The 27,029-nt window shown below is 53.0% G+C and overlaps 1 protein-coding gene across 1 annotated transcript in view; it reads left to right on the forward strand.

Moving 5' to 3' along the window:
- CCDC12 (coiled-coil domain containing 12) overlaps nt 1-23,624 on the forward strand; it is a 47,411-nt gene extending 23,787 nt beyond the window's left edge. Inside the window, exons 2-7 of the mRNA XM_065885686.1 lie at nt 9,286-9,353; nt 19,961-20,040; nt 21,661-21,722; nt 21,968-22,002; nt 23,048-23,124; nt 23,222-23,624. Coding sequence (XP_065741758.1) covers nt 9,286-9,353; nt 19,961-20,040; nt 21,661-21,722; nt 21,968-22,002; nt 23,048-23,124; nt 23,222-23,307 — 408 coding nt within the window. The 3' untranslated portion in view covers nt 23,308-23,624. The remainder of the gene's footprint in view (nt 1-9,285; nt 9,354-19,960; nt 20,041-21,660; nt 21,723-21,967; nt 22,003-23,047; nt 23,125-23,221) is intronic.
- The last annotated feature ends 3,405 nt before the right edge of the window (nt 23,625-27,029 follow it).

A 27,029-nucleotide genomic window follows, 5' to 3' on the forward strand; every position in this document is an offset into this window, starting at 1 on the left:
ATGGCAGGACTCGGAACACCCCAGGATGCCAGCAGGTTGTTTCCCATAATGGGTGTCATGGGGGGTCCTGTACCAGATGGTGGACCCCAAGTTAGCTTGTTTAATCCTCGAACACCCTGTGACATAGCACCAGCCCCACTTTAACAGGGGAGGGAACAAGAGCCTCGGAGAGGTCCTGCCGGTGCCCACAGTCTCACCGTTGGTAAGCAGTGGAGAGTGATTTTCCTACCGTCCAGCCTGTCCAGTCCTGCTGCCTGGCTTCCTGCAAACCACAGTGCCCCCTACAGGTGTCTGGGCGGGAGTTGGGAGTCTTGCCTGGCTGCCCAAAGGAACTGGTCCAGGCTGACTGTATGAAGGAAAGGAGGGGACTGGTCTTTGCTCTGCCCTCAGTGTGACCTTCCAAAGGCTTTCCTGCAGGGGATGTGGGAGCAGTGGAAGGGCCCTAGCAACCCTGTGCACACTCACAGTGATAGTTGTTCCCTCTGCTGCCCATCCCCCAGCCCCTCTTCTCACTCAGCCTTTAAAATGAAGACATAGGGCTTCCCTGGTGGCACAGTGGTTAAGAATTCACCTGCCAATACAGGGGACACGGGTTCAGGCCCTGGTCCGGGAAGATCCCACATGCCGCGGAGCAACTAAGCCCATGCACCACAACTACTGAGCCTGTGCTCTAGAGCCCGTGAGCCACAACTGCTGAAGCCCATGTGCCACAGCTACTGAAGCCTGCGCACCTAGAGCCCATGCTCCGTAACAAGAGAAGCCACCGCAATGAGAAGCCCCCGCACCGCAATGAAGAGTAGCCCCCGCTTGCCGCAGCTAGAGAAAGCCTGCGTGCAGCAACGAAGACCCAACGCAGCCAAAAATAAATTAATTAATTTAAAAAGATAAAAATAATAAAATGCAAGACAGGTGGTACTGTACTTCCTTTGGAGAGCCTCCCCAGATACCTCAAGTGCCACCCAAAGAACCTCCTTCCCCACCATGCTGTTGTCACCTTCCCTTTCCTCCTCTGGGTCGTCACCCCCTTGAGAATCTGAAGAGCTGTGGATTCTTACTCCAGAAAAATGAGCCTTTGCACACCTGGCCTGTGTGTGTGTCTGATCATGGACCTCTGGAATCCTGTGCATGGACCCAGGCTGAGTCCCCACCCTGGTCTGTGAACACTAGGTGCCTACTTGTTCTTTTTTTCTCCTCGGCCAGTGTGGAGTACCTAGCAGGAGGGAGCCAGTCAATATTTGTTGACTAATAGTCTCCTGGAGGGGTTATCTGCCACCCCCTTTGAGCATGACTGGTTCCCCAGTTGCACTTGTGGCAAGAATAGGACCCGGCTTGGCTTTGGGGCCACCTCCCCACACTGGTCTGCCACACGCAGGACGTCAGCAGTCATCTGGGGCAAGGCCATGCATGCCGTTGCCTGGGCCTCGGGATGGGGTATCAGTGGTGGGGCCGGCGCTGCCTCTGCTGAGGAGTGGGCCCATTTTCTGCTGCTGAGGACACCTTGACAGGCACTGTCTGCACCGGCCATCGCCAGACTCCAGGCATTAGGCCTCAACCCTGGTCATCCTGAAAGCTGCCGCACCCTTTCTCTTTGTCGCCTAATAAGCACTGCCACCTTTTTTGTTAAAGGCGCCTTCATTCTCCCAGTGAGTCAGGGTCAGGACCTCAGTCGTCCCTGACTTCTTCCTGTCCCCTCGCAGCATTCAGGCACCCCCTTGTTCTATCCCATCGCCACTGACCTAGTTCCGGCTCTTATCTGCAGTCCTTATCTCCCAGCCCTCAACTCCCTGCGAGCTTTGTTCGCTTTGTTCTCTCCGCTCACAAGCCTTTAGGGAATGTCCACACCCACAGGAGAAGCAGTGGCTCTCAGCTCTGGGCCCACCCTCCCCTTCTGAACTCTCTGATCCTTGGTGAAGCACTGAACGGGGAATCAGAAGACCTGTTCCCCCTGTACAGATTGTCTGACATGTCTTCTGACGTAGTCTTCATGGAGCAGATGTTATCATACTGCCCATCTCGGGATTGCAGAGAAAGCCTGGTGAAAACAAAGTGAAAACTTACCATGACCTCTGCAGGTGCCAGCAGTCTGGGCCTGTGGCCTCGTGGTTTCTCTGCGGCCCTTCCCTTCTTGCCCTGGCCCGATTCTCCCTGCCCCTCAGAGTCTGCTGTCCTGTTACCCAAGCCGCAGACCTTCCTCCTTCCTCCCTGGTCATTTCTTTCTTGTAATATTGCCATGATGTTGGTATGATAGCCCTGGATTTCATACATGGGGAAACCCAGGCCAGACAGATTGAATGGCTTGCCCAAGGTCACACAGCAAGGTGAAATTGAGCCCGGCTTGCCAGACACATTCCCACCCAGAGCCCATGAGCTCAACCGCTGTGCTGTGCCTGCTGTAGGCGGTGTCAGACCCACGGGTACAGGTGGCTAAGACAAGCATCTGCTGTCAAGGGTCTCTCCACCTACTGAGCAGTGGGCACACCGGCCAGGCCATCCTAGCAGCAAACTGAGTGCCAGGGCCCAGAGTCAGGGGCCCTGCCGCCCAAGCTGCCTGTTGGAACCTCCCCTCCCCACCCCCTTCCCTGGTCTCTGGGCAGTAGAGAGCCATGCAGTTTCTGTGCCCAGGCGTGGTGGTGTTCGGCCCAGGGCTTATCATTGCATCTTCAGGGTGAGTCAGACTCTGGGTGACTGCCCTGCCCGCTAAGTGCCCTTGGAGCACAGCTCCGGCTGCAGCTGCACCCGACAGGAAGTCCCTTTGCCCCACATGGGGCTGCCCTGGCTCTGAGGATGGGCAGCAGGGTGATACTGTGCAACCTGCCAGGTTTGCCCTCAGCATTGTTAGTGCCTTCCTGCTCCCCACTTCCTGGCATCTGTGCCCATGTCTCTGACTTTTCCCCACCCTGGGCCAAGTTGGAACTGGAAAGGCTCAAACCGGGGCCAGTTCCACCTCTTCTTAGGGAACTAGGGTTTGGAGCCTGTTCTCTTGATTGTTGAACAGAAGGGCTGTTTCCATGGACAGTACCCCAGGCATACTCAGAGCTAATGAGGCATGTTTGCCTGGGCACTGGAAAGTGTTTCTGTACCTGTGAGTTTCTGTTGGCTCTCCAGCTGCTTCAGTAATGGTCTCATGGTGGGAGGAACCTAGACCAGAAGTTGAAGTGTCTCTCTGTTAACCCTTTCCTGCCTCTTTTTCTTCTGGAAGGGAGAGCCCCAGGCAGCAGCTCCTCTTCGGATGAGGGAGGGGCTTGTTCCTTGTCCCCTCAAAGCAAGCGCCCCTGCCTCAGCACATCTGCCCCTGATGGCACCCACCCGGCCCTCAGTTACTCTTAACCACCCTCCCCAGCGCATACGCACAAAGAACAGGTAGGGACAGGTCCAGGCTGGGAGTGGAGCATCTCACCTGGTTTCTAGTCTCCGTCCCTTCCCACCACTCACTCTCCAGGCTGCCAAAGTGCCTTTCCAAGCATCAGCCTCCACCCATCCAGAGCACTGGAGGAAGACCCTGTCAGCCCCCCTCTACTCCTGACCCCCGCAGTCTTGGGTGGGCCAGCTACCTGGGTCTGCCCTACAGGTCTTATCAGTGCCCTTGCTCTGCTCTCATGTCTGCCAGGCAAGTACCATTCCCAGGAATGTTCTGCCTTCTTTAGCCACTTGGCAAGTCCCCATTTGACATTTAGAGTTGAGTTGAAGGGTAACCTCCTTCCCTGACAACACCTGTTCCTTGCCGATTCTCCAAGTATACAAAACACTGAATGACGCTTTCCTCCTCACTCTTGGCGGCAGTTACCATTGTCTAAACCTGCTCCTTGAGCTCCTTGTGGGCAGGGTTCTTGTTTCCTTTATCCTTGTGTCTAAGGCAGACCCAGCACACAAAGGGGTCCAGGGGTACAAGGGAAGAGGGACCCTTGTCTTTGCCTGGGTGGGGAGGTCAGCAGGAGGAGATGCAGCAGCCTCCCGTCTCCCCCTGCTTTTCTACATTTCTGGTGGTTAATTGAGCTACTTCTGGTAGTTGCCCTACATTCAGGCAGCAAGTATGGATTGATCTCCCCGCCCCCCATTTTGTATACCATCCAGAGGCAGGTGCATTCAGCTAGTGAGGGCTCCTTCTGAGAGGGGACTGAGGAGCAAACACGGAGTTCAAACACCAAGTCTTGGGACTTCCAGTGGTTAAGACTCCGTACTTCCACTGCTGAGGGCATGGATTCGATCCCTGGTCGGGGAACTAAGATCCTGCATGCCGCCTGGCGTGGCCAAAAAATTTAAAAAACAAAAACGAAAAAAAACACCAAGTCTGGACGTGTCCCAAAATTGATAAATCTTCAGCTGGTCTAATAAGGAAAGAGAAAAAACACAAATTATCTATATCAGTGGATATCACCACAGATCCTACAGACATTAAAAGGATAATAAGGGGGGCTTCCCTGGTGGTGCAGTGGTTAAGAATCCGCCTGCCAATGGAGGGGACACAGGTTCGAGCCCTGGTCCGGGAAGATCCCACATGCCGCGGAGCAGCTAAGCCCGTGTGCCACAACTACTGAGCCTGTGGTCTAGAGCCCACGAGCCACAACTGCTGAGCCCATGTGCCACAACTACTGAGCCTGCGTGCCTAGAGCCCGTGCTCTGCAACAAGAGAAGCCACCACAATGAGAAGTCCGCGCACTGCAACGAATAGTAGCCCCTGCTCACTGCAGCTAGGGAAAGCCCACGCACAGCAACGAAGATCCAACGCAGCCAAAAATAAATAAATAAATTTTTAAAAAAAGGATAATAAGGGAATATTATAAGCGACTTTATGCCAGTAAATTCAGTATGAATGGCTGTTCCTTGAAAGACGCGATATAATAAGACTGACTCAGGAGGAAATAGAAAATCTAATGAGCCCCATACCTAAAACCTCACAAAGAAAACTTCAGGCCAAGGTGAAGTCTTGTCATATATTTAAAGAAGAACTAACACCAATCTTGCACAACGCTAATTTTATGAAACAGGTCGGTCAGGCTCTGTTTGGGGCAGGGCTGTTTTTGAGAGGCCCTGAAGTCCTGCCTCAGAGGCCACTTCCTCCTGTGGGCTCTGAGGGAGGTGAGAGCAGGGGCAGGGCCTAGGTGTGGAAACCTGGGCCGGGGTCAGAAATGTGGGGTACCTCCAGTGACAGGCAGGCGGGCTATGGGGAGGACCCCAGTCTAGGCCTTGGCTTTCCTGCCCTCCAGCCACCAGTGTTCTAGGAATTTGGCTCTTCTGGAGTTGGTGGAGAGAGTGGTAGTTAAGTTAGCACAGAGTTAATGAAGGTGATGTAGTCCAGGCTCATGGCTACGCCTACAAGAGCTCTAGGAGACGTCCCCACACTGAGAGGGACTTGGAAGGGACACAGAGGCCTGATGATGAGTAGGAATGACAACAGGCTTGTGTCTTGGGCCCAGAGGAGTGACAGAGCCTGTTGCCTGGGAACCTCAGAAGGCTGCCTTGAGGAGGTAGCCTTTGAGCTGGAGTCCAGAACTGGCCAGAGGGTGGGCTTTGTTCAGGGTAGTCAGAATGGACAGATCAGGATTTGGGACAGAGGGTCCGGTGTCAGGGTATTCTGGACAAGGCCAGTATGGATGGGCTACAGGGAGAGTGCTGAGGCCTTGGGAGGCTGCACCTTGAGGAGAATGCTGTTCCTGAGCGTATGGGGACCAACGAGAGCTTTGAGCAGAGGACACCCTCCGTCCATGTGGATGGGTAAGGTGGGGAGAGATGTAGGGGAGATAGATTAGAAAGAGGAGGAGGGTGCAGCAGGCTGCTGTGTTCTCCAGAGTGTAGCGGGTAGCTGGCGGCAGGCAGGGGTGGGGGGAACAGCTGTGGGCTTGGCTGTGGTGGGGACCTATCAGGGTGGGACAGAACATGGGGTTGGAAGGAGGGAGAAAGGCGGGAGATTGGGGAAGGGTGTGTGTAGGCGGGGCTAGGCAGCGAGTTACATTTAAGGGTCTGGGGGTGGGTGAAATGTCTCTAGATTCCCTGGGATGCTGTGTACCTCGGGCCCTGCCAGCACTCCCATGGGTGTCCTCCAGGGCTTAGACCTAGGCCCAGGCTGGCTGTGACTGGTCTGAATGCACGTGGCCAAATCTGAACTGTGAGGGGAGCATGGGAGAGGTGACTGGGTTCAGAGCTGGTTTTAGAAACTAAGTGCCTCTCCCGTCTCCTTGGCAAAAATGCAAGAGTTCAGGAGGACCTTGATCCAGAACCCCAGCTACCACTGACAGATTCTGTGACCTTGGGACAATCTTTCCTTTCCGTGGTGGTCATTTGCCAACTTCCCCCATGGGTTGATTTGAGGACTCGGAAGGCGGTGGTCCTGTGAGCCCTCCAGTTCTGAGGGCCTTCGAGTCTCTCAGGCTGGGTGGGCCGTGAAACTGGTCAGTGCCTCCTACCACTGTCCCAAGCAGTGCAAGTCCTGCCTTGTGACCTAGGCCACGGTTGCCCCAAAGCCATTTCCCTGCTCAGAGATGCTCACCGTGCTACCTGAGTTGCCTTTGAGTGGGCCGACTGGAGCGCGCCTCGTCCCTGCACTTATGTGGCCTGTTCATTTGTTCACCGGCTCCGGCTCCACGCACATATGGGTACCATTCTTGAGCCCCTGCTCTTGCACAGCCTCCCAGGCTGGGGTCTTCCTTAACCTCAGCAGTCTGCACGGCCCACCAGACTGCGGGGCATGTTTTTAAAATGTCATTTAGATCATTGGGTGTTTTCTCATTAATGAATAACTTGGCCTTTGCCGAGACACTTGAGTGTCTCCGGGACCCCAGGAGGGTGGTGGCAGCTGCGCCGCTGAGTTTGCCCTTGCTCAGGGGCTGTGAACGTGCATGGTGTTTGCAAAGGAGTTGCTCCCAAAGGCTGTTTCCACAGTCCCCAACCTCTGCCTCCAGCTGGCCCAGGTTAACAAGGCCCTCATGGAAAGAAGCCTTCCTGTGGGCTCCCACTTCGGGGGAAAGCTGAGCCTTTGCTGCTCTTCCACCTCTGTCCTTTCTCACCAAGGGGAGGTGTCTGCCACCTTCTTCCCCTGCTGCAGGACCTCTGGCCATCAGGGAGTCCACTGGCTGGCAATTAGGAAGGAGCTTTTAGTTCCTGTGTCCTGGCTTCTGGCTTCCCGTAATCACTAGCATTTGTCAGGGAGGGGTGCATGCAGCCTGGGAGCCATGTGGGGAGCCTTAACATGTTTCTCAGTTGAGAGTTTGTACGCCTGCTCCCCTTACCTCTTTGGCCATCACCAAACAAATGCTTCTGCCCCAGGGCCTCCCTGCCCAGCCCGTCAGCAGGCTCTTGGGAAAGGCCTCTGGTCCTTCCTCCGGCAGCTCTGCTTCCATTGCCCTGGAACACTGGCCAGAGCTCTCTGTGATCGGCCCCACCCCTTGACAGCCTTACCTGAATTCACCTGCGCCCTGCCTGCTGCTCCAACCACCTGTGTGTTCTTCAGACCACACCCCGCCTTTGCTCAAGCTTGCTCCCCTCTGGGAGTGCCCTTCCTGTTCCTGTCTCCCCATCCTGTAACACCCAAATTCTGCCCACCCCTTAGTAGGAAGGTAGGAAGCCCCCTGCCCACCTCACAGACCCATGTTGACCTCACTCATGTAGCTGTTGTGGTTCCTGCTGCCTCATCCCCAGGAGACTGAGCTGCCCTGAGTTGAGAGAGCCAGGGGAGCACCTTGCTCTATTCACATCACAGAAACCTTTCTCTCGTCCAGGACTCCGAGCCTGGTTTGGGTGGTCTCCTTGCCCATAGGTGTGTGGCCAACGCATGGCGCAGTCTGGTGGTTTCCAGGGTCTCCACGACGAACACTGGCAGGAAGTGACTCATAATGCAAATGCCACTCTCAGGGAGGCCGTTGTCAGTGACATAAACAAATCTCTAGGAGAGGTGGTACAAGGAGCTATTTTACTTACAATTTATATGTTCTTTTCTCCATTGCAGCAGGTCCCCCATGGCAGGGGCTTCCAAGTGTCTCCTCGGAACATGCTCCAGCAAGTCAAAGGCAGGTCATGGCCAGTTATCAGGGGCACATTGATCCCCTCTGGAGGGCCAGCCCTGGCACGCAGGGAGACCCCGGGCAGGGCTCTGTCCCAGATTTTCTCAGGACAGACACTGGGGGCGTGGGCGCATGCGAGAGCACACCCAGTGCACGCCCTCCGTGTTCGTTTGTCTGCAGGCAGGTCTGATCCAACTGCAGTGGTCACATGGTAAGGAAGAAAGCCCAGGAAGGTGTTTCCTGCTGCAGGTGGAAGCAGCATGGGGGTGTCCTTCTGCTGGGCCCTCTGTGCACCTGAGAGCAAGCATACTCTGTCAGGGTTGAGAGGAACATGGCTTCTCTAGACTTACAAAGAGGTGGGGAAGGGGGAAGAGGAAGATAACCACATTTAGAAATTTTTCCCATGGAAACTTCAAACTAATTCCCCTTCCCTCCGTCCCCCTGAATGCATTGCAGGAGTGAACCTGTTACAAGCCTGGTCCTAATTCGAGTTATGCTGCTCCTAAAGGGAGCCAAATAGGTGTTTCTGGAGAGGCCTCTGGCCTGGAAGGCAGGCGGTGGCGGTCAGGAGACCTGAGCTTTTGTGCTGCTCTGCTTGCTGGTGACTCTCCTGACGCATGAGGGTGGCTGGTGGCCTGCCAGCGTGGGCCCTCGGCGGCACTGACCAGCATCATCTCTCACCACCTAAGACCTTCCAGCTCTTCCTGCTAGTGTTCTCTGAGGGCCACCCTTGTCTGGGCCTGGGCTGGGATCATGGTTTGGTTTTGTTTTGTTAATTTATTTATTTATTTTTGGCTGCATTGGGTCCTTGTTGCTGTGCCTGGGCTTTCTCTAGTTGCAGCAAGTGGGTGCTACTCTTCGTTGCGGTGCGCGGGCTTCACATTGCGGTGGCTTCTCTTGTTGCAGAGCACGGGCTCTAGGCGCGTGGGCTCAGTAGTTGTGGCGCGTGGGCTTCAGCAGTTGTGGTTCGTGGGCTCAGTAGTTGCGGTGCACAGGCTTAGTTGCTCCGCAGCATGTGGAATCTTCCCGGACCAGGGCTTGAACCCGTGTCCCCTGCATTGGCAGGCAGATTCTCAACCACTGCGCCACTGGGGAAGCCCAGGGTCATGGGTTTTAAATTCTGCTGAGAGAGTTGAGGGGTGGGAATTGTGGCTCCAGCATTGTGCCCCGTCGGTTGCAGCAGGCATGTGCCCCGCTTGGAGGCTGGAATGCCAAGCTGGTCCTGGCCAGGCTGTCTAGCTCCTGGAAGGAGTGTTAATTTGAGCAGCTCGTTTTCTCCCTTCCTTTGCAGGACAAGGAAGATGGGGAGCCAAAGACCAAGCAGCTCAGAGAAGGGGAGGAGGAAGGCGAGAAGCACAGGTAATGCCTCACACGCAGCTCTCTGCCCTGCGCTCTCCTCCAGTAGCTGTTGGCTTCCACACCCTCCCAACTCTGCGTTCAGTCCCTACCCCGTTGCTTCCTCTCCACCCCATGGCTGCCTTGTTCAGACAGGACAGTCTTACAGTTGGAACCTTCTCTGCACCCTTTCCCCCACTGGCTATCTGACTCTTAGCCACCAGCCTTTTATTCCAGACCCTCATGTCCCCTCACTCTTCTCTGAAAACACTTTGGGTGACATGGTTCTACAGCACCTGCAGAATCAGGTCCAGACTCTCCCTGGTGAGTGAAGCTCTGTCTGAGCCAGCAGCCTGGGCGCCTGCTCACTTGGGGGAGTAGATCTTGATGCCCTGAGAAAGCTTATCTCAGTGGGCTGTGCTTTGAGGGGGTGCAGCAGGTGGGGAGGGGTGCTCCCCACAGGAAGCTGGACCAGCACTCGGAAGCAGGCCTTCCTGACGCCACAGCCTGCTGTTTCCTTCACCAGTGTGAGTGGAACCCTCCCCAGGTGCAGGCCCCTCATCCCTGCCTTCTTATTCAGGAGCTGATCTCAGACGAGATGGGGCTTTTTCAAGTCCACAGGGGCGCATGTGTGTCTGTGCACGTGTGACTTAACACTTTACAAAGTGTGTTCACGCCTTCCTCACAGCAGCCCTGCAGAGTCCTTGCCATCTCCCTTGTTATCACAGGAGGCGACAGCTCTGTGCTGAGAGGCTGGTGTTGCTCAGTGGTGGTGCAGGGACCCTTGTCACCCTAGCACTGGGCTCTGGGGTGTCTTGTTGGACCTTGGCCCCCCCAGCACGGCACGCGGCCCTCTCTGGTGACAGAGACGAAGGCCAGGTCATTGCTCTTTTGCCAAGTGACTGCAGACTTGGGCGCTTGGGGGTGGGTCTGTTGTAACTGCTCAGAGACCCTTTGGTTTTCTTCTGGTTTGTCCTTAGGTTTTTGATTACTGACTGGAGCCTTGAGTCATTTTGCAGATTCAGTTGTCTAACCAGATACAGTGTGGGGCCAGGGGTTGTGGCTGAGGAAATGGGAAAATCCAGCAGGATTGGAGGCAGGCACCCCAGGACCTCACCCCTCACCAGCCATGCTGGAGAATCACCCACCTTCCTCTCTGCCCATGCTCCCACCCATCTGTCCAAGGAGACCTATTTAGAATTGTGGCTGTTTTAGTTCCTTTGGCTTTCCTTACAGGTTTTAGAATCAGCTTGTTAATATCTATTTTTAAAGCTTGCTGAAGGTGACTGAGAGTAAAGAGTGACAGAGGAGGACAATGATGTGTTGTGGAAACCAGGAGAGGAAGGGGGGGGTGGCTTTCTGGAGACGGTGCCCTTCCCTTCATCCTAACCCATTCCTTAGTGGCCTGTGCATGGGTATTTCAAGGAGTGTGGAAGGGATGGACTGTCTCATGTCAGTTCCTCTTAAAATTTCAGAACGTAGGCATCATTCAAGTGTACGTGTTTGTATTGTTGCCTACTTATTTAAAATAAACTAATACTAAAAAGAATAAAATAAAAATAAATTAAAAGTTTGCTAGAGTTTTGATTGGTATTGCATGGAATCTATAGATCAGAATACCTTTAAACATTTTTTTTATTACTCTCTTCAGGATAAATCCTACCGTATTCCCCTACAACCAAATCCCCATTGAGTGGGAGTCAGTCCCCTGAAGGTCGACTAGCGTAGGCCAGTCCTCTGTGGGAAGGAAAGACGAGTTCCCACCTCCAGAAGGACCCCTGCTTCTCCTCTGGGCTGGATCTGCCCTCTCCCAGCCAACCTTCCCTCTTGGTTAATTGCACGGGCGCCCATGACTCATCTCTAACACAGCCCCCTCCTTGCCGCCTAGCTAAGATGTGATATGGCAGCCCTGGAAACCTGGCCACAAAAAGGGGCATTTATGTCAGTTGCTGTTGTTTTTTGTAAGCCCTCAGTCACTTCCTCCTGATGGCAAGTTGGCTAGTGTATGCCGTGGAGGTATGTCTAGGGTAGGGTTTGTGGCCAGCAGTCGTGGCCACCCTACCAGGTAGGAGGAGAGGGCCGATGTTGCACACTCTGTTGGGCATGGAGCGGGGGAGCGTGTCTTAAGTGCCTGAACAAGCAAGCCCCAAACCCTCAGCTGCCACAGCCGTCACCTCCCCTTGGCTTAGGATTGAGGTCTGCACCCAGCCGGAGCTGTCACCATTCAGGGACACCCCGGGTGAGTGTCACGTACTGGAGAAGGAACTAGGCCACGAACCTTCCTTCCTCGGGGATGGAAAACCGGTTCTCCAACTCCATATGGAGAAAGGTCCCACCCCAGCTGAGGCCCGGCCCAGCCTTGTCCCAGTGCCCAAGCCCTTTAGGCTGACAAATGCCAGGCCTTCTCGCATCTGCAGGTTGGGTCCCCAGGATGGTGGCTTTGCACCAGGGCGTGCTCGCAGACCCATGACGTCAGCTTGATCCGGCAGATATTGCTGAGCTCTCGCGGTGATGCTCAGAGCGGCCCCCGCCCCCACTTGCTGAGTTACCTCACTCCCGCTCCAGGCCGGAATGTCGTGGCCCTGGATAGAGGGGCTGGACTGTGGCTCCGTGACTCGTGCTGAGGCAGCAGCACAGAGACCTGCGGCCGCCCTGTTTTTCCTGATCCTTGGGACTTGGGACTAGGCGCAAGAATGTGGAAGAGTGAATCAAGAGAGAACTGGTATAAGGGATGTGGTGTCGTGGGAAGCCGACTCGACGTGTGACCGGGCCAGGTGCTTCCCTTCGTGTAGGGGGAGAGTGGGAGCACGGCTGGGGCCTTTCTACATGGAAGACAGTCTTCGTCTTGTATGTTGTGATCTCCAGTGCCTCGAAAGTCCTTCTCATTAAACCTGTTCTGGGGGAACGTTGTGATCCACCGTGAGGTGAGGAAACCACAGTTCACACAAGTGAAGTGACTCGTCTAAGATCCCCCAGCTGAGAGGGAGGGGACCGGCACTGGGACCCCTCCTCCATCCCTGTCTGGTGTGCAGGCAGGGTGGAGAACAGCCGAGCTCATCCAGCTATCATGTCACAGATGGGGAAACGGAGCCCTTCCCATTCTCTGCATGCGAACTCCCGGGCAGGCCAGGCCTGGTTCCGTTGCACCGCCTTCACTCTCAGTGCAGTGGCCTTTGTCCCATGTGTCCTCTTGGCTGGGGCTGGAGGGGTGGGCATCAGGGCTGCCGACAGCTGTGCGGTGGAGAGACAGTGTTTCTCTTGGGCAGCCTGCAGCCTGCATTCTGCAGCCCAGGACGGCCCCCAGAGTGGTCTGAGGGATAGATTGGGCCCCAGGAGAGTGGGGGGCAGTGAACTGTGCAGGCTCCGGGCCCTGCCACCACCTGGGCCCCGACAGCCAGTGTGGCCACTTCAGTTCTCATCTTGTGGGCCCTTTGGGATTCAACTTAGCTGCCATAAACCTTTACTGCACGCCTCTTTTTAAATTTAAATTGATATTGAAAGTGCTTAAAGATTTTTTCAATTGTCGGAAATTTAGTCAATCCTATTAGCCTGTATCTGTGAATATCCTTCTGTTTTGTAACCTTTTTCACATACTGTATCTATTTTGTTGGTGGTGGTGGTGGTGGTGGTTTGTGTTTTTTTTTTTTTTTTTTGCAATACGCGGACCTCTCACTGTTGTGGCCTCTCCCGCCGTGGAGCACAGGGTCTGGATGCACAGGCTCAGCGGCCATGGCTCACAGGCCCAGCCGCTCCGTGGCATGTGGGATCCTCCCAGACCAGGGCACGAACCCGTGTCCCCTGCATCGGCAGGCAGACTCTCAACCACTGCGCCACCAGGGAAGCCCCACATACCATATCTTGATCATCTTTTGATAAACATGCTTCTATAAAATTCTCAATGGCTGCTTATTAGTATTTCTTTGAGAGTGCCATAATTAATTTTTCAGTCCTTGAGTTTTGGCATATCAGCTGTTTCTACTTCTTTAAGTGCCCATCAGCTATGCATTTTCAGGTGGATTGGGGGCAGAGCTCAGCCTGTAAATTTATTTATTTATTTACTTAAAAATTTATTTAATTTAATTTATTTATTGTTTTTGGCTGCGTTGGGTCTTCGTTGCGGCGTATGGGCTTTTCTCTGATTGTGGTGAGCGGGGGCTACTCTTAGTTGCGGTACACGGGCTTCTGATTGTGGTGGCTTCTCTGTTGCAGAGCACAGGCTCTAGGCGCACGGGCTCAGTAGTTGTGGCTTGTGGGCTCTAGAGGGCAGGCTCAGTAGTTGTGGTGCACGGGCTTAGTTGCGCCACAGCATGTGGGATCTTCCGGGACCAGGGCTTGAACCCGTGTCCCCTGCATTGGCAGGCGGATTCCCAACCACTGTGCCACCAGGGAAGCCCTTCAGCCTGTAAATTTAGAGAAGCTTGGGTGGGAGTGGGTGCAGACCATGTGGCTCAGATGCAATGGCAGCTTCAGCTGGGCAGGGGCCTGTCTGAACTAGGTCTTGGCACATTCAAAATAACCAAGTGAAAAATCACTCTTAGATAATCATTGTCAACTTTTAAATTAATTACTTAATTTTTGTTTTGACTGCATTGGGTCTTTGTTGCTGCGCGCGGGCTTTCTCTAGTTGCGGCGAGCCGGGGCTACTCCTCGTTGTGGTGCGTGGGCTTCTCATCGCGGTGGCTTCTCTTCATTGCGGAGCACGGGCTCTAGGCCTGTGGGCTTCAGTAGTTGTGGCACATGGGCTCAGTAGTTGTGGCTCACGGGCTCTAGAGCGCAGGCTCAGTAGTTGTGGCACACGGGCTTAGCTGCTCCGCGGCATGTGGGATCTTCCCAGACCAGGGCTCAAACCCCTGTCCCCTGCACTGTCAAGTGGATTCTTAACCACTGCCCACCAGGGAAGTCCCTCACTGTCAACGTTTGGTTGTTGTTTTCTGTCTGTTGTATGTTCAGAACAATCCTTTGCAGACATTATTTTCAGTGGTTATATAATGATCCATGTAATGTCTGGGTGTATCTTTATGTATTTTATATATATTTTATTTTATTTTTTGAGTATGTAAAGGATTCATGATTCATAATGCAAAAGGTGTTAAAAGACACACAGGGGAAAAAAATCTTCCTTCACTCCCAACCTCCTAGTTGCAAGACCACCTTGAGGGCCAGCTGCTTGGCTCCTTTCAGAGGTGGACTGTGCACAGATATTCAAATATGCTGATATATATCCCCCCAACCCCCCACATACATATGCTTGTTGTTACACACGTGATAGCACACTATACTGCCATACTAGTGTTCCTCACCTCGCTCATGTCAATTTGACAGTACATCTTGACATTCATTACACAAAAGTTCATAAAAAGCATCTTCCTCGTCCCTTTGGTCATGTGGCGTTCTGTTGTTCATATGGGCCAAAGGGCACGTAACCAGGGTTTGCATGATGCACTCTCCCCGCTAGGAGAGGGTTAGCTCCAAGGGGGGGCTCTTAATGTCCTCCAGAGCACCTTAGCAAAGGACTCCCCTGTTTTGCAGCCTTAGACCGGGGGAGTCTGAAAGGCTCCTGGTTCTTCTCTGGCCTGGCTCTCTCCACCATCTGCCTTTGGCTCCTGGAGAGCTGGGGATCGGCTCACATTTCCTCAGTGTCTGGGCATTGCCTCAGGCGTAGGAAGAGCCCGTGCAGTTGGAATCTGTCTTCTTTCCTTATCCAGAAGATTTCAGTCCAGGTCCATTTCACACCTAGTGCTGAGCAGAAAGGGCTGTAGATATAAGCAGTAAGATAAGAAGCCAGTCTCCTGGACTTACTAGTAACAATGCCAAGTTCATGGAGATCAGACATACTGGAGAGGCAGGTAGTAGGCTGTTCTTTGGCTGGTCCTCAACTGCTGGGGTATGTCCTGGCCAGCCCTGCCACTTGATGTGCAATGTGCAGAGACAGGCGCGTCCCTGCCACCCTGTGGGCCACACGAGGACCACTTTCGATCTGCTGGCGCAGTATTTTGAGAAGGCGTGGTAGGCCATGCCGGCTGGGCATGGCCCAGCCATGGGCTGCTGGGCTGCTCGTTCCCACCTGCACTCAAGGGTTACTCTCTGGGCTTTGGAGGGTTGACCGTCCCATTTTGGGACAGTCTGCCATATTCCCCTCCTAGCAGTTAGAGAGCTCTCAGGGTTTAGGAAGGGGCTTCTGGGGCAGCAGTGTGGAGTGGAAAGGTAGCACTACTGGGCGATTTGACCTTTGCTCTGCAGGACACCACTCTGTGCAGTGTTGATGTCCACATTCTGTGTCACCCACAGCCTCATGAGAAATGATACCTTTGATTTCCATATGGAAGCCAATGAAAGCATGACACTTTCCATCCTGTCTCAAAAGCTTCAAAGCTGGATTTGAACCCAGGTCACACTGTTGGAAGGCCAAGGCTCTTGTACCCTCTCACCCGAGCAGCTTCCTCGTTCTAAAATGGGGATAGCAGAACCAGCGTTTGGCTCTAGTGGCCTCCAGAAGGGTGAATTCCAGATGCCAGTGCTGCCTGATGAGCGCAGTCACATCCCACCCAGTCTCCAAGAGCTGTGGCAGTTCCAGTCACTGCAGGGGGAAGCCCCCAGGACGGCAGCCTGGGCCCACCTCGTGACCCTCTTGTCTTACCGTTTGTTTCTTGGCTTTCCTGTTGTGTCTCAAGTCCGGTCTTCTTTTGGATTTTTTGTTTTTAATCTTTCCATGTCCTTCCTGTGATCTTGCTAATAATATACTCCTTTCCCTTTTAGAGGTCTCCACAGCGATACAACATACATCCTTAACTTATCAGAGTCTAATAACAAGTCACATTTTACCATTTCCCATACAGTGCCACAACCTCAGAACACTTTACGGCCATTTGCCTCTCTTCCTGTCTTCTGTACTGTTGTTGCTATATTTGAAATCCCACAAGTCATTATTACTGTTTATACAGTCAATATTCATTTAAATTTACCCACGTATTTACTCTTTCATGCTCCTCAAGGAATGCATTTCATTCCTTCCTGAGTTCCATGCTTCCATTTGAGATCATTTTCCTTCAGTCTAAAGCATTCCCTTTAGTATTTCTTAAAGAACAGATCCTCTGATGACTAATCTTCCCAATTTTTCTTTATCTGGAAAAGTCTTTCTTTGAAGGCTGTTTAACCTAGCCTTATAATTCTGGTGTGGCATTTTATTTACTTTTGGCTCTTCCCATGTATCTCTCCATTGTCTTACGATTTTCATGGCTTCTGTTGAAAAATCAGCTGTCATTTTCAGTTTCTCCTTTGAAGTTTGGGTGTCTTTGTCCAATTTAAGAATTTGTCTTTGGTGTTAAGTAGTTTGACAGTGATTTGCCTAGTTACGCTTTTCTTTGGAGTGCATAGAGTTTCTTTTATCTATGGCTTGATGTTTTTAATTAATTCTGTAAATTTTTCACTCATTATCTCTTTAAATATTGGTTTGGGGACTCTAATTACATGTATGTTAGATCTTTCCACCATGTTCCATATGTTTCTTAAGTTATTTTCTGTATTTTTCAACTTTTTTACTTCTGTCCCTCAGCCTGGATGTTTTCTGGCTTATCTTACAGTTCACTAATCCTTTCTTTAGCAGTAGCCACACTGCTGTTGAACCCATTTATTAATTTTGATTCTATTTTCACTTGTAGAATTTCCATTTGATTGATTTTTATAGTTTCCGAAATTCAGATCTCTGCTAAAATTCTTTTTTTTTTTTTTTTTTTTGCGGTACGCGGGCCTCTCACTGTTGTGGCCTCTCCTGTTGCGGACTCTCAACCACTGCGCCACCAGGGAAGCCCTCTGCTAAAATTCTTGATCTTGTGGTATACCTTCCTGAACTTTTAATAATTTCAATTAACGTACATTTCATTTCTGATACTATATTCCAGTATCTAGGTCTCCTGTGAGTGCATTTCTGTTATCTTTATTTTTTTCTCTTGGCTTTGATTGAATTCTGGATATTGCATATGAAAAGTTCCAGAGATAATTTGGGATTTTGAATAGTTTATTTTCCCCCAGAAGGAGTTTATTCCAGCTTTTGGCAGACATGGATACCCTGACCTACCCTTTCAGGACTGATGAAGAGGCTTCCTCTCACTGAAAACAAATTTTTGTCTCTTCAGCCTCATGAGATCGCAGGAAGCTCTGCTTGGTCTCTCGGCTTTTCAGCTTCTGCTTGTAAAAAGACAAGTGCTTTAAGGGGAAAGAAATGCCCAAAGCCAGGCTCACCTTGTTGCACTTCCCTTCTTTCTGTGATTGCGGCCCCTCAGGTCCTTGTTTGCCCTGGTAATTCACCAATACACAGATTTTTTTTTTTTTTTCACACAGATTTTTTTAAGTTTGCAGAAGGAGGGAATTAAACCTTGTTCCTTTGTTAGAAAGGCCAGGCCCCAGAGCAGAACCCAGTGCCCCGTGACCTCTCCAGAGACTTTTGCCATTTGGTGGTAAATAGGGGTGGGGTGGGAGGAGCAGTTAATTGGACATTAGTGAGGGTCAGTCTCTTCATTATCTCTCAACAGACTGAACCAGGGAAGGACTTGAACCTAGCTTGACAGAGCTCGACACACCCAGCATAGCCTTCTTGTTTACAGATGTGAAAATCGGAGCCCAGCATGGGGCACTTCCACAGTGACTGGGACCCAGGTGTTCTTGAGTGCTTGACCAGTGCTCAGCTCTAGGGGAGAACAGGGGACAGTGGCCAGCGGGGCTACCGGGGGTGCTGGGGGTGGTTGCTGTGCAGCCAGCCCACCAGATGCTGCTGCTCTTTCCTGTTGCTTCTGGCCCCTCCGTGTCTCCTGCTGTGTCCTCCCTCATTCCGGCTAGTCTTCTGAAGCCTGGGCAGCAGTGGGTGCTGGAGGTGTGGGTGCTTGTGGTAACTGCTGTGAGCTCTGGGTACAGCTGCCACCAGACTCTCCTCTCTCTGATCTCTTACAAGACCCTGGAGCCAGTTTCTGAGAGTGACAGTTTTTTTTTTATTCTCACGAATCCCCACAGTTTTCTTCCCACACCCAGTTTCTCTTCCACTTTTCTCCCCACCCTGTTACAAACGAAAGTCAGTGTACCGGTCATGCCCCACTTTCTCTCCCAGTGCCTTAGTGACCTGGCATTTACCTCCAGGCATTAGGGGATGGTGTCCCTGCTCCTTAGAGGAGGTAGACCCTGGGAGTAGGCAGCAGGCTTCCTCCACACAGGCCATGCTGGTACTACTCCCAGGCACACAGGTTTAGCCAAGCCCCAGGACTGCAGGCCCTGGGGGCCCTGGCAGAGGGCAGGGGGGCAGGTGAAGCTGGTGAATAGGGGACTGATTTGGTGTCAGAAAACCCCCAAGTTCAGACCACTGTCACTTGCTAACTGTGTAGCCACAGGCACCTCCTGCCTCCCTTCTGGAAAAGCTTGCTTGCCCAGGGGCTGGAGAAATCAGCCACACATTTCCCTGGCACAGACAGAGGGTTCCATAGATGACAGACCACAGGAGGCCTCCTGTTGAGAAAATGTTCCCAGGATTTCTGAGGCGCCAGCAGTCCTGAGAGGGCTCAGAAGAGGTAGTGGGGAAGAAAGAGGACCCACATCCCAGTCCCATCTGGCTAACCGGTCGGGGAGGCCACTTCTGCCTCCCGCAGGGCCTAGATGGTCTGTCCCAGTGTCTCCGTCTTGCCTTTATTAAGCAGCAGCCCCCAGGAACTCTCTCTTTGCTACCCTGTGGAGTTAGCCAAGGGCCCGTCCTGCGGGCAGGCTGCTGTGCGTGGGAGTCGGGGTTTGATGAGCTGCTGAGCCAGGGAGGCCTCCAGTGAGCACTTGGTACAGCCAGCCCTGCCCGAGGAGACTGCAGTAAGAGCAAAACAACACCACGGTCGCTGGTCAATCCCAGTGTGCCATTCTGGCTCCTTGTGGCCGCTCCCCCTTCATAGAGGAGGTCATGGGATCTGCTCTGGTAGATTTAAAAAACCCCTTGCAGGGGCGAGGTATGTGAACTTCTCATGGCTGTCCAGGTGCATTGTGGCTTTCCCAGCCTTGCACACTGTCATGCCTGTTCCCTCAGCCCTTGCTGGCCAGCACACCAGACCCTTGCCACCAGTAGCTGAGGCTCCAGGGCACAAAGGCTCTGAGGAGCAGGTGGGGCTTGGGGAACCAGTGGGTGACCACTGGCTTCCTCTTTGAGGAGTAGCTCTGGCCCTGGCTTGGAGTCACAGCTTGCCTTGTCTCAGATGCTGCGACCACTGCTGTATGACCCTATAAAAATGGTGCAGTCTCTTTGACCCCCAGTTCCCGTAACTGTCAAATGGAGATAACGCTGGAGAGACATCCAGTGAATGCTCTCTGTGCACCCCTGACCCCAGCTCTTGATGAGAACCTACAGTGCAGGTGGGGCTTTGGGAGAGCACCCAGCCCGGCTGCTAACTGGAAGATGAGGAGGCTGAGGCTCGGAGAAGGGAGCCTATCACAGTGAAGCTTCTGTTCCTGTGCTGTCCCCCTTCACCAGGTCCTCTCCAGAGAGACCAGAGGAAAGTCCAGGAAGTAGCCAGCTCCTATGGCTTCATCACATGCCAACCTGCAACCTGTATAAGGTGAATGAGACTGTGTTACACCTTACTTTCTCTCTGCTTGTTCTCTCTGCCCTTTAGGGAACTCAGGCTGCGGAACTATGTCCCAGAGGATGAGGACCTGAAGAAGAGGAGGGTGCCCCAGGCCAAACCAGTCGCAGGTAGGTGGGCTGCATCTCCACCTCTGTTCCATGGCACTGTTGGTTGCCTCCACCTTGGCAGGTGTCACCGTCTCTTGGAGAATAACTGGCAGTGCCAGGGCTGGAAGCTGGGCCTCCAGGACCCTCCGTCACCATCTCATGGCAGATGCACGACTAGAAGCCGTCTGGGCACTGAAGCGGCCTGTTGTGCCCGCTCCGCCCTGCTCACGCCCTGCCTTGGAGGCTTTCCAGGGGCCTGTGAGGGAAGTGGCCACATCCCCTCAGAGGACCTCTCCGGGCTCAGAAGTGGAAGTGGCCCTGGGGCCCTTGGACAGCAGGGGCAGGGTGATGGGTGCTGCGGGCCCTTGGAGGGTCAGAGTGAGAGACGCTGAAGACGGGCTGACCATCCAGGTGCTTGGAGAGTAGTGGGCAGGTAGACACCCGCCCAGCTTGGGGCGTGGCAGTGCCAGAGCACAAAGGATGGGCAGAGGTGTTCTCACTGGTGGTATGAAGGGCCTGGCCCGGAGGCTGCCCAGTCACACCACGGTGTGGGGAGCGGCACAGCCCCCGGAGCATCTGGCCAGCTGCAGCCTGTCCAGAGCCATCCACGCTGGAGATGCTGGGGTGCTTCTTATCATGCAGATCCCTGGCCCTGGCCGTGTTTTTTATTCTTTGTTTTCATCAATTTTTAATTATATGAGTAATAAACCAATTGATACATTTATCTTATAAAAGAGTGAAGTGTTGCGCATTCAGCCACACTCCAGTCTGCCTCCCCATCTCCTTCGGCCCTGAGGTTCACACACTTCCCAGGTGATCTGCTTCATGGTTTGGGCCTTGCCATGGTGAGGCAGTGGCATGGTGGGGAGAGTAAGGCAGGGCAGAGGACAGGGACGGGGAACTGGTCCCATGTCTCAGGGTCAGCACTTGTGGCTGGAGGGAGGTGAGGCAGGGCAGAGGGGCCATGAGGAGACCCGGGACAATGGTGAGGGGGGTTAGAGGAAGCCCATGGAGCCCAAATTTGTTGTTCTTGACATCTGTCCCCACAGGGTCAGGGCCCTCCTGGTCAGGCCACCCAGAGGCCCGTTGTGCTGTTGGCAGCTGGGTGGAGCTGGGAGGTACACGTGGGCAGGACTCCTCAAGGTGGCTGCCCCGCTGGTCTTGGGAGCACAGATCTAAGAGTGGGACGGGAAGAAATGTCACCTGTGCCCTGGCCATTCCCAGGGCACGTCCTCAGAGCCCAGGAGCCCCAGGAGGGTATGGGAAAAGCCAGTCCTCAAGGCCCTTCCCAAAACCATACTTTGGATATATCCAGGCAACTGTCTCATTTCCCAGCTGGGGGATCCTGGGACTAAGAAAAGCACCCATGCTTCCTGGCTAGAGGTCTTGGCTCCATCTACTCTAGCTGGCTGCCGCCTGCTGGCCCTCCTTCATCCCCGGATTGCCTTCGTCCTGAGAAACCCAAGCCCTTCCTCCAGAGCTGCCTTTGCAGGATCTTCACCTCTAGGTAGTTAGGGGCCAAGGGGAGAGGCGGGGCAAGAAAGCCCAGACTCTCCCAGGGACCTGCGGCTGCAGTTTGCCTATCTGGGAGAGTGGTGGCTCCTTTCCGACCTGCCTCCGTTGTTGTCTTGCGCCCTCTAGTGGAAGAGAAGGTGAAGGAGCAGCTGGAGGCCGCCAAGCCAGAGCCCATCATTGAGGAAGTGGTGAGTGCCTGGGGGTGTCCCCATCCTCCCTTGCTCCTTCTGTGGGTCCTTTTCTCCTTCCCACCTGCTCTCTTCACACATCCTTCCTTCTCGTCACTTCTTTATTCCCTTTCTACCTCCCTGTTTCCCCTCAGCCCCCTCCTTCCGCCTCCCTTTTCTCCCCTTTTCCTACCTCTGTCCCCTGTCTTCTACTTCCCTTGGGGCTAAGCCCTTCCAGCCCTGACATGTGTCTCCTCCCTCCCCAGGACCTGGCCAACCTCGCACCCCGGAAGCCTGATTGGTGAGTGTTGCCCATGTAGGACCAGTGCAGACTGACTGGGACACTCTTGGTGTTAGGCATGGGCTCCGGCTGGGCCTTTCCCAGCCTCGCAACGGGAGGCAGGCAATGTAGACATACAGCTACAGGAGATTATTAATGTCTGACGTAAGTGCCGAGAAGGACGTAAGTGGAGAATGAGAGGGACATGACGGGGAATGACACCTAAGGGTGGGGAGGGGCTCGGGCAGAGGGGGCTCAGCAGTCCCCTCCAAAAGTCCCTTCTGAAAGGATGAGGGCCCGCCCCACCTCAGAGAGCTCCATTTGAACAAGGCTGACCGTTGCCCTCAGGGAGCCGTAGGGTAGAGGCAAGACGGTGGGAAGGGCAGATGAAGGTTTCTGTGCCAGTTCTGCCACCAGCTAGCCTGTTTCCCTTTGGCCTCAGCTCCCTCTGCAGTGAAATGGGGATGCTCATCCTTCATGGTGCCCCTTTGACTGGGCAGAGAAAGAGGATGAGAGAGGGCCGTGTGTTCGCTTTACCTTGGGCCAGAGGTACCAGCCATTTCCCTCTCAGTTGCAATTCTGTGTCAAGTACGGCACTAGCTGAGGGTGTTCTGATATGATGAAACAAAAGCATGGGGCGCGTGTCCTTGGAAACCCAGATCCAGAGGGAATAGGCTGTGTGTGCACTTCTGGAAGCTCCTGGTGGTGAGGGTGAACGTGTGGTCAGAGGAGGAGCAGGACCCCCAGCGGGCCAGGGCAAGTCACTCCCTGATGGAGACCAAGGGGAATAGACAAAGAGAGGACCCTAAGAACCATCTGCCTTGTACACCTTGACTCGGTCCCCTGTGTTGGGTGGGTCTGTGGTGCTAGTCCCTGCCTCACTGGGACTGGCAAGGTTGGCTGGTGCTGGGTTTTGGAGGACACAGAAAGAGAGGGGGGCGGAGCATCCTGACCTCCGGCACCTGAGTGGGATTCCTGATGCCGGAGGGGCTGTGGGAGGGGAAGGCCCCAAGGCCACACCAGGCCAGCCTTCAGCCTCCGGCCTCCTCCCGCCTCCCTGCTCCAGGGACCTCAAGAGAGATGTAGCCAAGAAGCTGGAGAAGCTAGAAAAGCGGACCCAGAGGGCCATCGCCGAGCTGATCCGTAAGTGCGGGGCCTGGTAAGACAGCGTTCCCTGCCCTCTGGGTGGTGGCGCAAACACACGGCCCCTCTCCACTCCTCCTGTCTGCCACCCTTCCAGGTGAGAGGCTGAAGGGCCAGGAGGACAACCTGGCCTCTGCAGTGGCAGCCACCACCACCGAACAAGAGGCTGGTGACTCCGACTGAGGCACGCCCTATCCCCTCGCCGCCCGCCCTTCAGGCCTGTTCTATGGGAGGATGGTCTTGGGCAAGGGTCGGGGCTGGGCTTGCCATCACCTCCAGTTTGGCCTCAGAACAGTGACTCCCTGCCTAGCAGTCTGAACCCCACCCCTCCCCATGCTGTGAGGTCGGCTCCTTGTCTCCTGAGTGGTCCCCAGCGTGCTGAGTTGGGGCAGAGCCAGCAACAACTCTGTGGGCTTGCTGTATCTCTACATATATATGTTATTTTGAATTTTTTTAATGTCTGGAAATAGAAACAAGCAGACCCCTGTGTATGGCAGAAACCTCCTGAATATTTGGGATACTCTGGGTTTGGGCCCCAAGATGGGGCAGCTGCAGAGGTGATGTTTAATATGAGTAAGCCCTGTGTTGGGCTGAACATGTTGAGGCTGGAGGGGTGGGGAAGGCCCAGGCCTGACCTTCTGGGTCCAGGTTCTGGTCCAGTCCTCGGTCAGCGGTTATCATCTCAAAATCCTTGGGTGACAGAGATAGGCCTTACAGTAGTTTGTGGGATACCTTGGAGAGGCTCCCACTCTGGTCCTCTGTGGACCCCCTCGCAGTGAGAAGGAAGCGACTGGGCCCATGAAGGGGGTGAGCTGTGCCTTGGCAAAGCCTCGACTCTGGGCCACTACAGATTCGGGGCCCCTGGCACTGCTCGTTCACATTCCACCCACAGCCCCAGCAGCCCGTCTCCCCACTTCACCGGCCAGAGCTAGACGCTGGCTTCCCTGGCACAGGGCACCCGTATGGGGGAGGGTGGCCCATTCTGCTAAAGACTGGGGTATTGTAGCCTGGGTTTTGGGGGTGGTCTTGGACCCTGGGTCCCCAAGGTCCTGGCTTCAGGACCGTGAGCCTCCTCTGTGGAGCTGACTCTCCAGAATGACCGGCTGGCCACAAGTCTGACTCCAGGTACCTGTGACCATTTAGAGTTTCATCTCCTCCAGGATGATCACACTCTTGAGTTTCCTTCATGGTTTCCCCTTGAGCCTCCCGCCCCTGCCCTGAGTCATCCCGGTGTGTTCCTCCCTCCGTGCCAGCTTCTAGGAACGCAATGGCCCAGCTCTGGTAGACGGTGCTGAGGACTCGGGCGGTAGAGGTGGAGGGAGTGTGTGCACACAGACTGTCACTCATACAATAAAGTAAATGGTTTAACTTAAAATTATGCAACTCCTCTAAGAAGATAATTCTTGGGAAGGGAGCAGAAACTGGCAGCTATGAGTAAGGGCTGAAGTGGTAGGTGGCTGACTGCTGTGGTGAGCAGTGAGACAAGGCCAGGACTGATTCCCACAACGGACAGGGATCAGACATGTCCCACAGGTGTCAGGACTGGAGCCAGGCTCTCTCTGCATAGCCAGGGTCTAGAGCTGGGCTTCCCTTCCTAGGAATAAAGGGTGAAAAGATGCCCCCACCTCCTGGGATTGCAGTTGGAAGCAGGATGTTTGTCTGTGGCAGTGTAGGACTCAGACACCTGCGACTGGCAACTAGGCTCCCACACAGCACCAGAGTAAGGATATCCCCACTGTATGAGAGCCCAGAGAGTTAATGAAAGGTTTGCTTCTGCATTTGCAGCCCTGTGTGCCCTGTAGAACAACGGCCCTGCCGGGAGAGAGAAAAGCAAAAACTATCACCCATGAGGGACACTCAAAAATTATAAAATGCATGAGAAAATCCAGTGCCAGAAAGAATGGCCAGCAGCCCAACAAGTGGGAGAATTTCTACTTGAAGAAAGTAAAACGATAATATCCTAACAGGCTTTAAAATGAGCATTTGTTTTATCACCAGTGAGATCAAAGAGGGACTTTTTGATCTCACACAACTCAAGAACAGGGATTTGGTATAAGAAACAACTGATTAGAAATCTTGGAAATAAAGAATGTTTATTTATTTATTTTTTTTAATTTATTTATTTTTGGCTGCGTTGGGTCTTCGTTGCTGCGTGCGGGCTTTCTCTCATTGCGGAGAGCGGGGGCTACTCTTCGTTGCGGTGCACGTGCTTCTCATTGCGGTGGCTTCTCGTGTTGCGAAGCACAGGGCCTAGAGTGCGTGGGCTTCAGTAGTTGTGCCACGCGGGCTCAGTAGTTGTGGCTTGCTGGCTCTATAGCGCAGACACAGTAGTTGTGGCGCACGGGCTTAGTTGCTCCGCGACTTGTGGCATCTTCCCGGACCAGGGCTTGAACCTGTGTTCCCTGCATTGGCAGGTGGATTCTTAACTGCTGAGCCATCAGGGAAGCCCAAGAATGTTTATTAAAGTAAGAAACTCACTGGAGGAGCTAAATGATTACTTATAGTCAAAGAAGGGATTAATAAATTGGAAGTAAAGTTGAAGATCCAAAAGGTGGCAGAGAGAGAGAAAGAAGGAGAGAGAGGGGATAGGTTGAGAGCCCTGACGTACTGGTAGCTGTCCTTTAGCTGATAGGAATTCGTTTGGGAAAAGAAAACTGGAGAAAAAAGGTACTTGAAGAAGGAGTAGCAATCACTTCTGTTTCTGGCATCTCGGTAGGATGGTTGCCTGAACTGATCTTCCCTTGGAAAACAGCTAAAAATACTAGGTAAATAAATATTGACAAATGCTTTTTAAATGCATCAATGATCTGGCAAGAAAGTATGGAATACTCAGGCCAAAAGGTAAGAGAAGTGGCAGAATGCTGAAGCCTGACCTTTGCTCTGGAGGTATTTGACAAGCCAGGTGAAATCGAGCCTTGGTTTTGGAGGCCCTCAGTGCCTGGTGGGGCCCCAAAGGGCAGCACCCTCTGTAAACTAATAATCAGTCTGTACTCTTGACATCCCAAGGGGAACTTGAACCCTGCCAATTACTGGAGTAGAATAAAGTCTCCCTTGAGAACTGAGGCAGCCCTCCCTCATGTGGGTTTGCACACGGGAAACCTCAGGCCACGATTTACAGTGGTCCCAGAATGTGGTGGTCTCAGACACTTGATAGAAGGAAATGCAGATCCGACCTGAATGAACCTTTATTCATCTTAGTCCTCAAAGAATCCCCACCAATAAAGTTCCAAGAAAGAGGAATAGCTTACAGAAAAGTTCACGAGAGATACTAGGCAACAAAGCACTCAAAGCAAAGGACATCAGAAAGAACAGGGTAGCATGAGAGTTGCAAAGACTTCAGACATTAGAATTATCAGTCAGATAATTTCAGTGTTTAAAAATGATTTAAGAACTAAAAGAGAAGCTTGAAAAGCAGAATAGATTTGCAGAAGAACCAAAGTGATGCTCTAGAAGTAAAAATTATTATAGCAATTTAAAACCTTGTATCTGTGAATTAGAGCCAAAGAGACAACTTGTGAATAGGAAGCTAGATCTGAAGAGGTTATCCAGAATGCAGCCAGCGTGATAAACAGATCAGTAATGTAAACAAGAGGCTAAGAGATACGAAGGATAGAGTGAGAAGATCCAACTTGTGGTTGGAGTTCCAGGGGGAAAAAAAGGCAAAAATGGGGCAAAGGTCTTTTTTTTTTTTTTCACTTGACTGAACTTTTCAAAATCACCAGTCTACAGGTTCGAGGTCAACAGTTCTCAAGCTGGGCAACCAAAAGACATCTGCAGTCAAATGTTCTGTCTCTTGTTATGGGTGGTGATTCATTAGGTATGTTCATTTTACAAATATTCATTGAGCTGTACATATACGTTTTGTGCACTTTTTGTATGTTCATTACAGCTCAATAAGCAAGTTT

The sequence above is a fragment of the Phocoena phocoena genome, chromosome 10 (assembly GCF_963924675.1).
Source record: "Phocoena phocoena chromosome 10, mPhoPho1.1, whole genome shotgun sequence".
In the NCBI taxonomy this organism is placed as follows: Eukaryota; Metazoa; Chordata; class Mammalia; order Artiodactyla; family Phocoenidae; genus Phocoena; species Phocoena phocoena.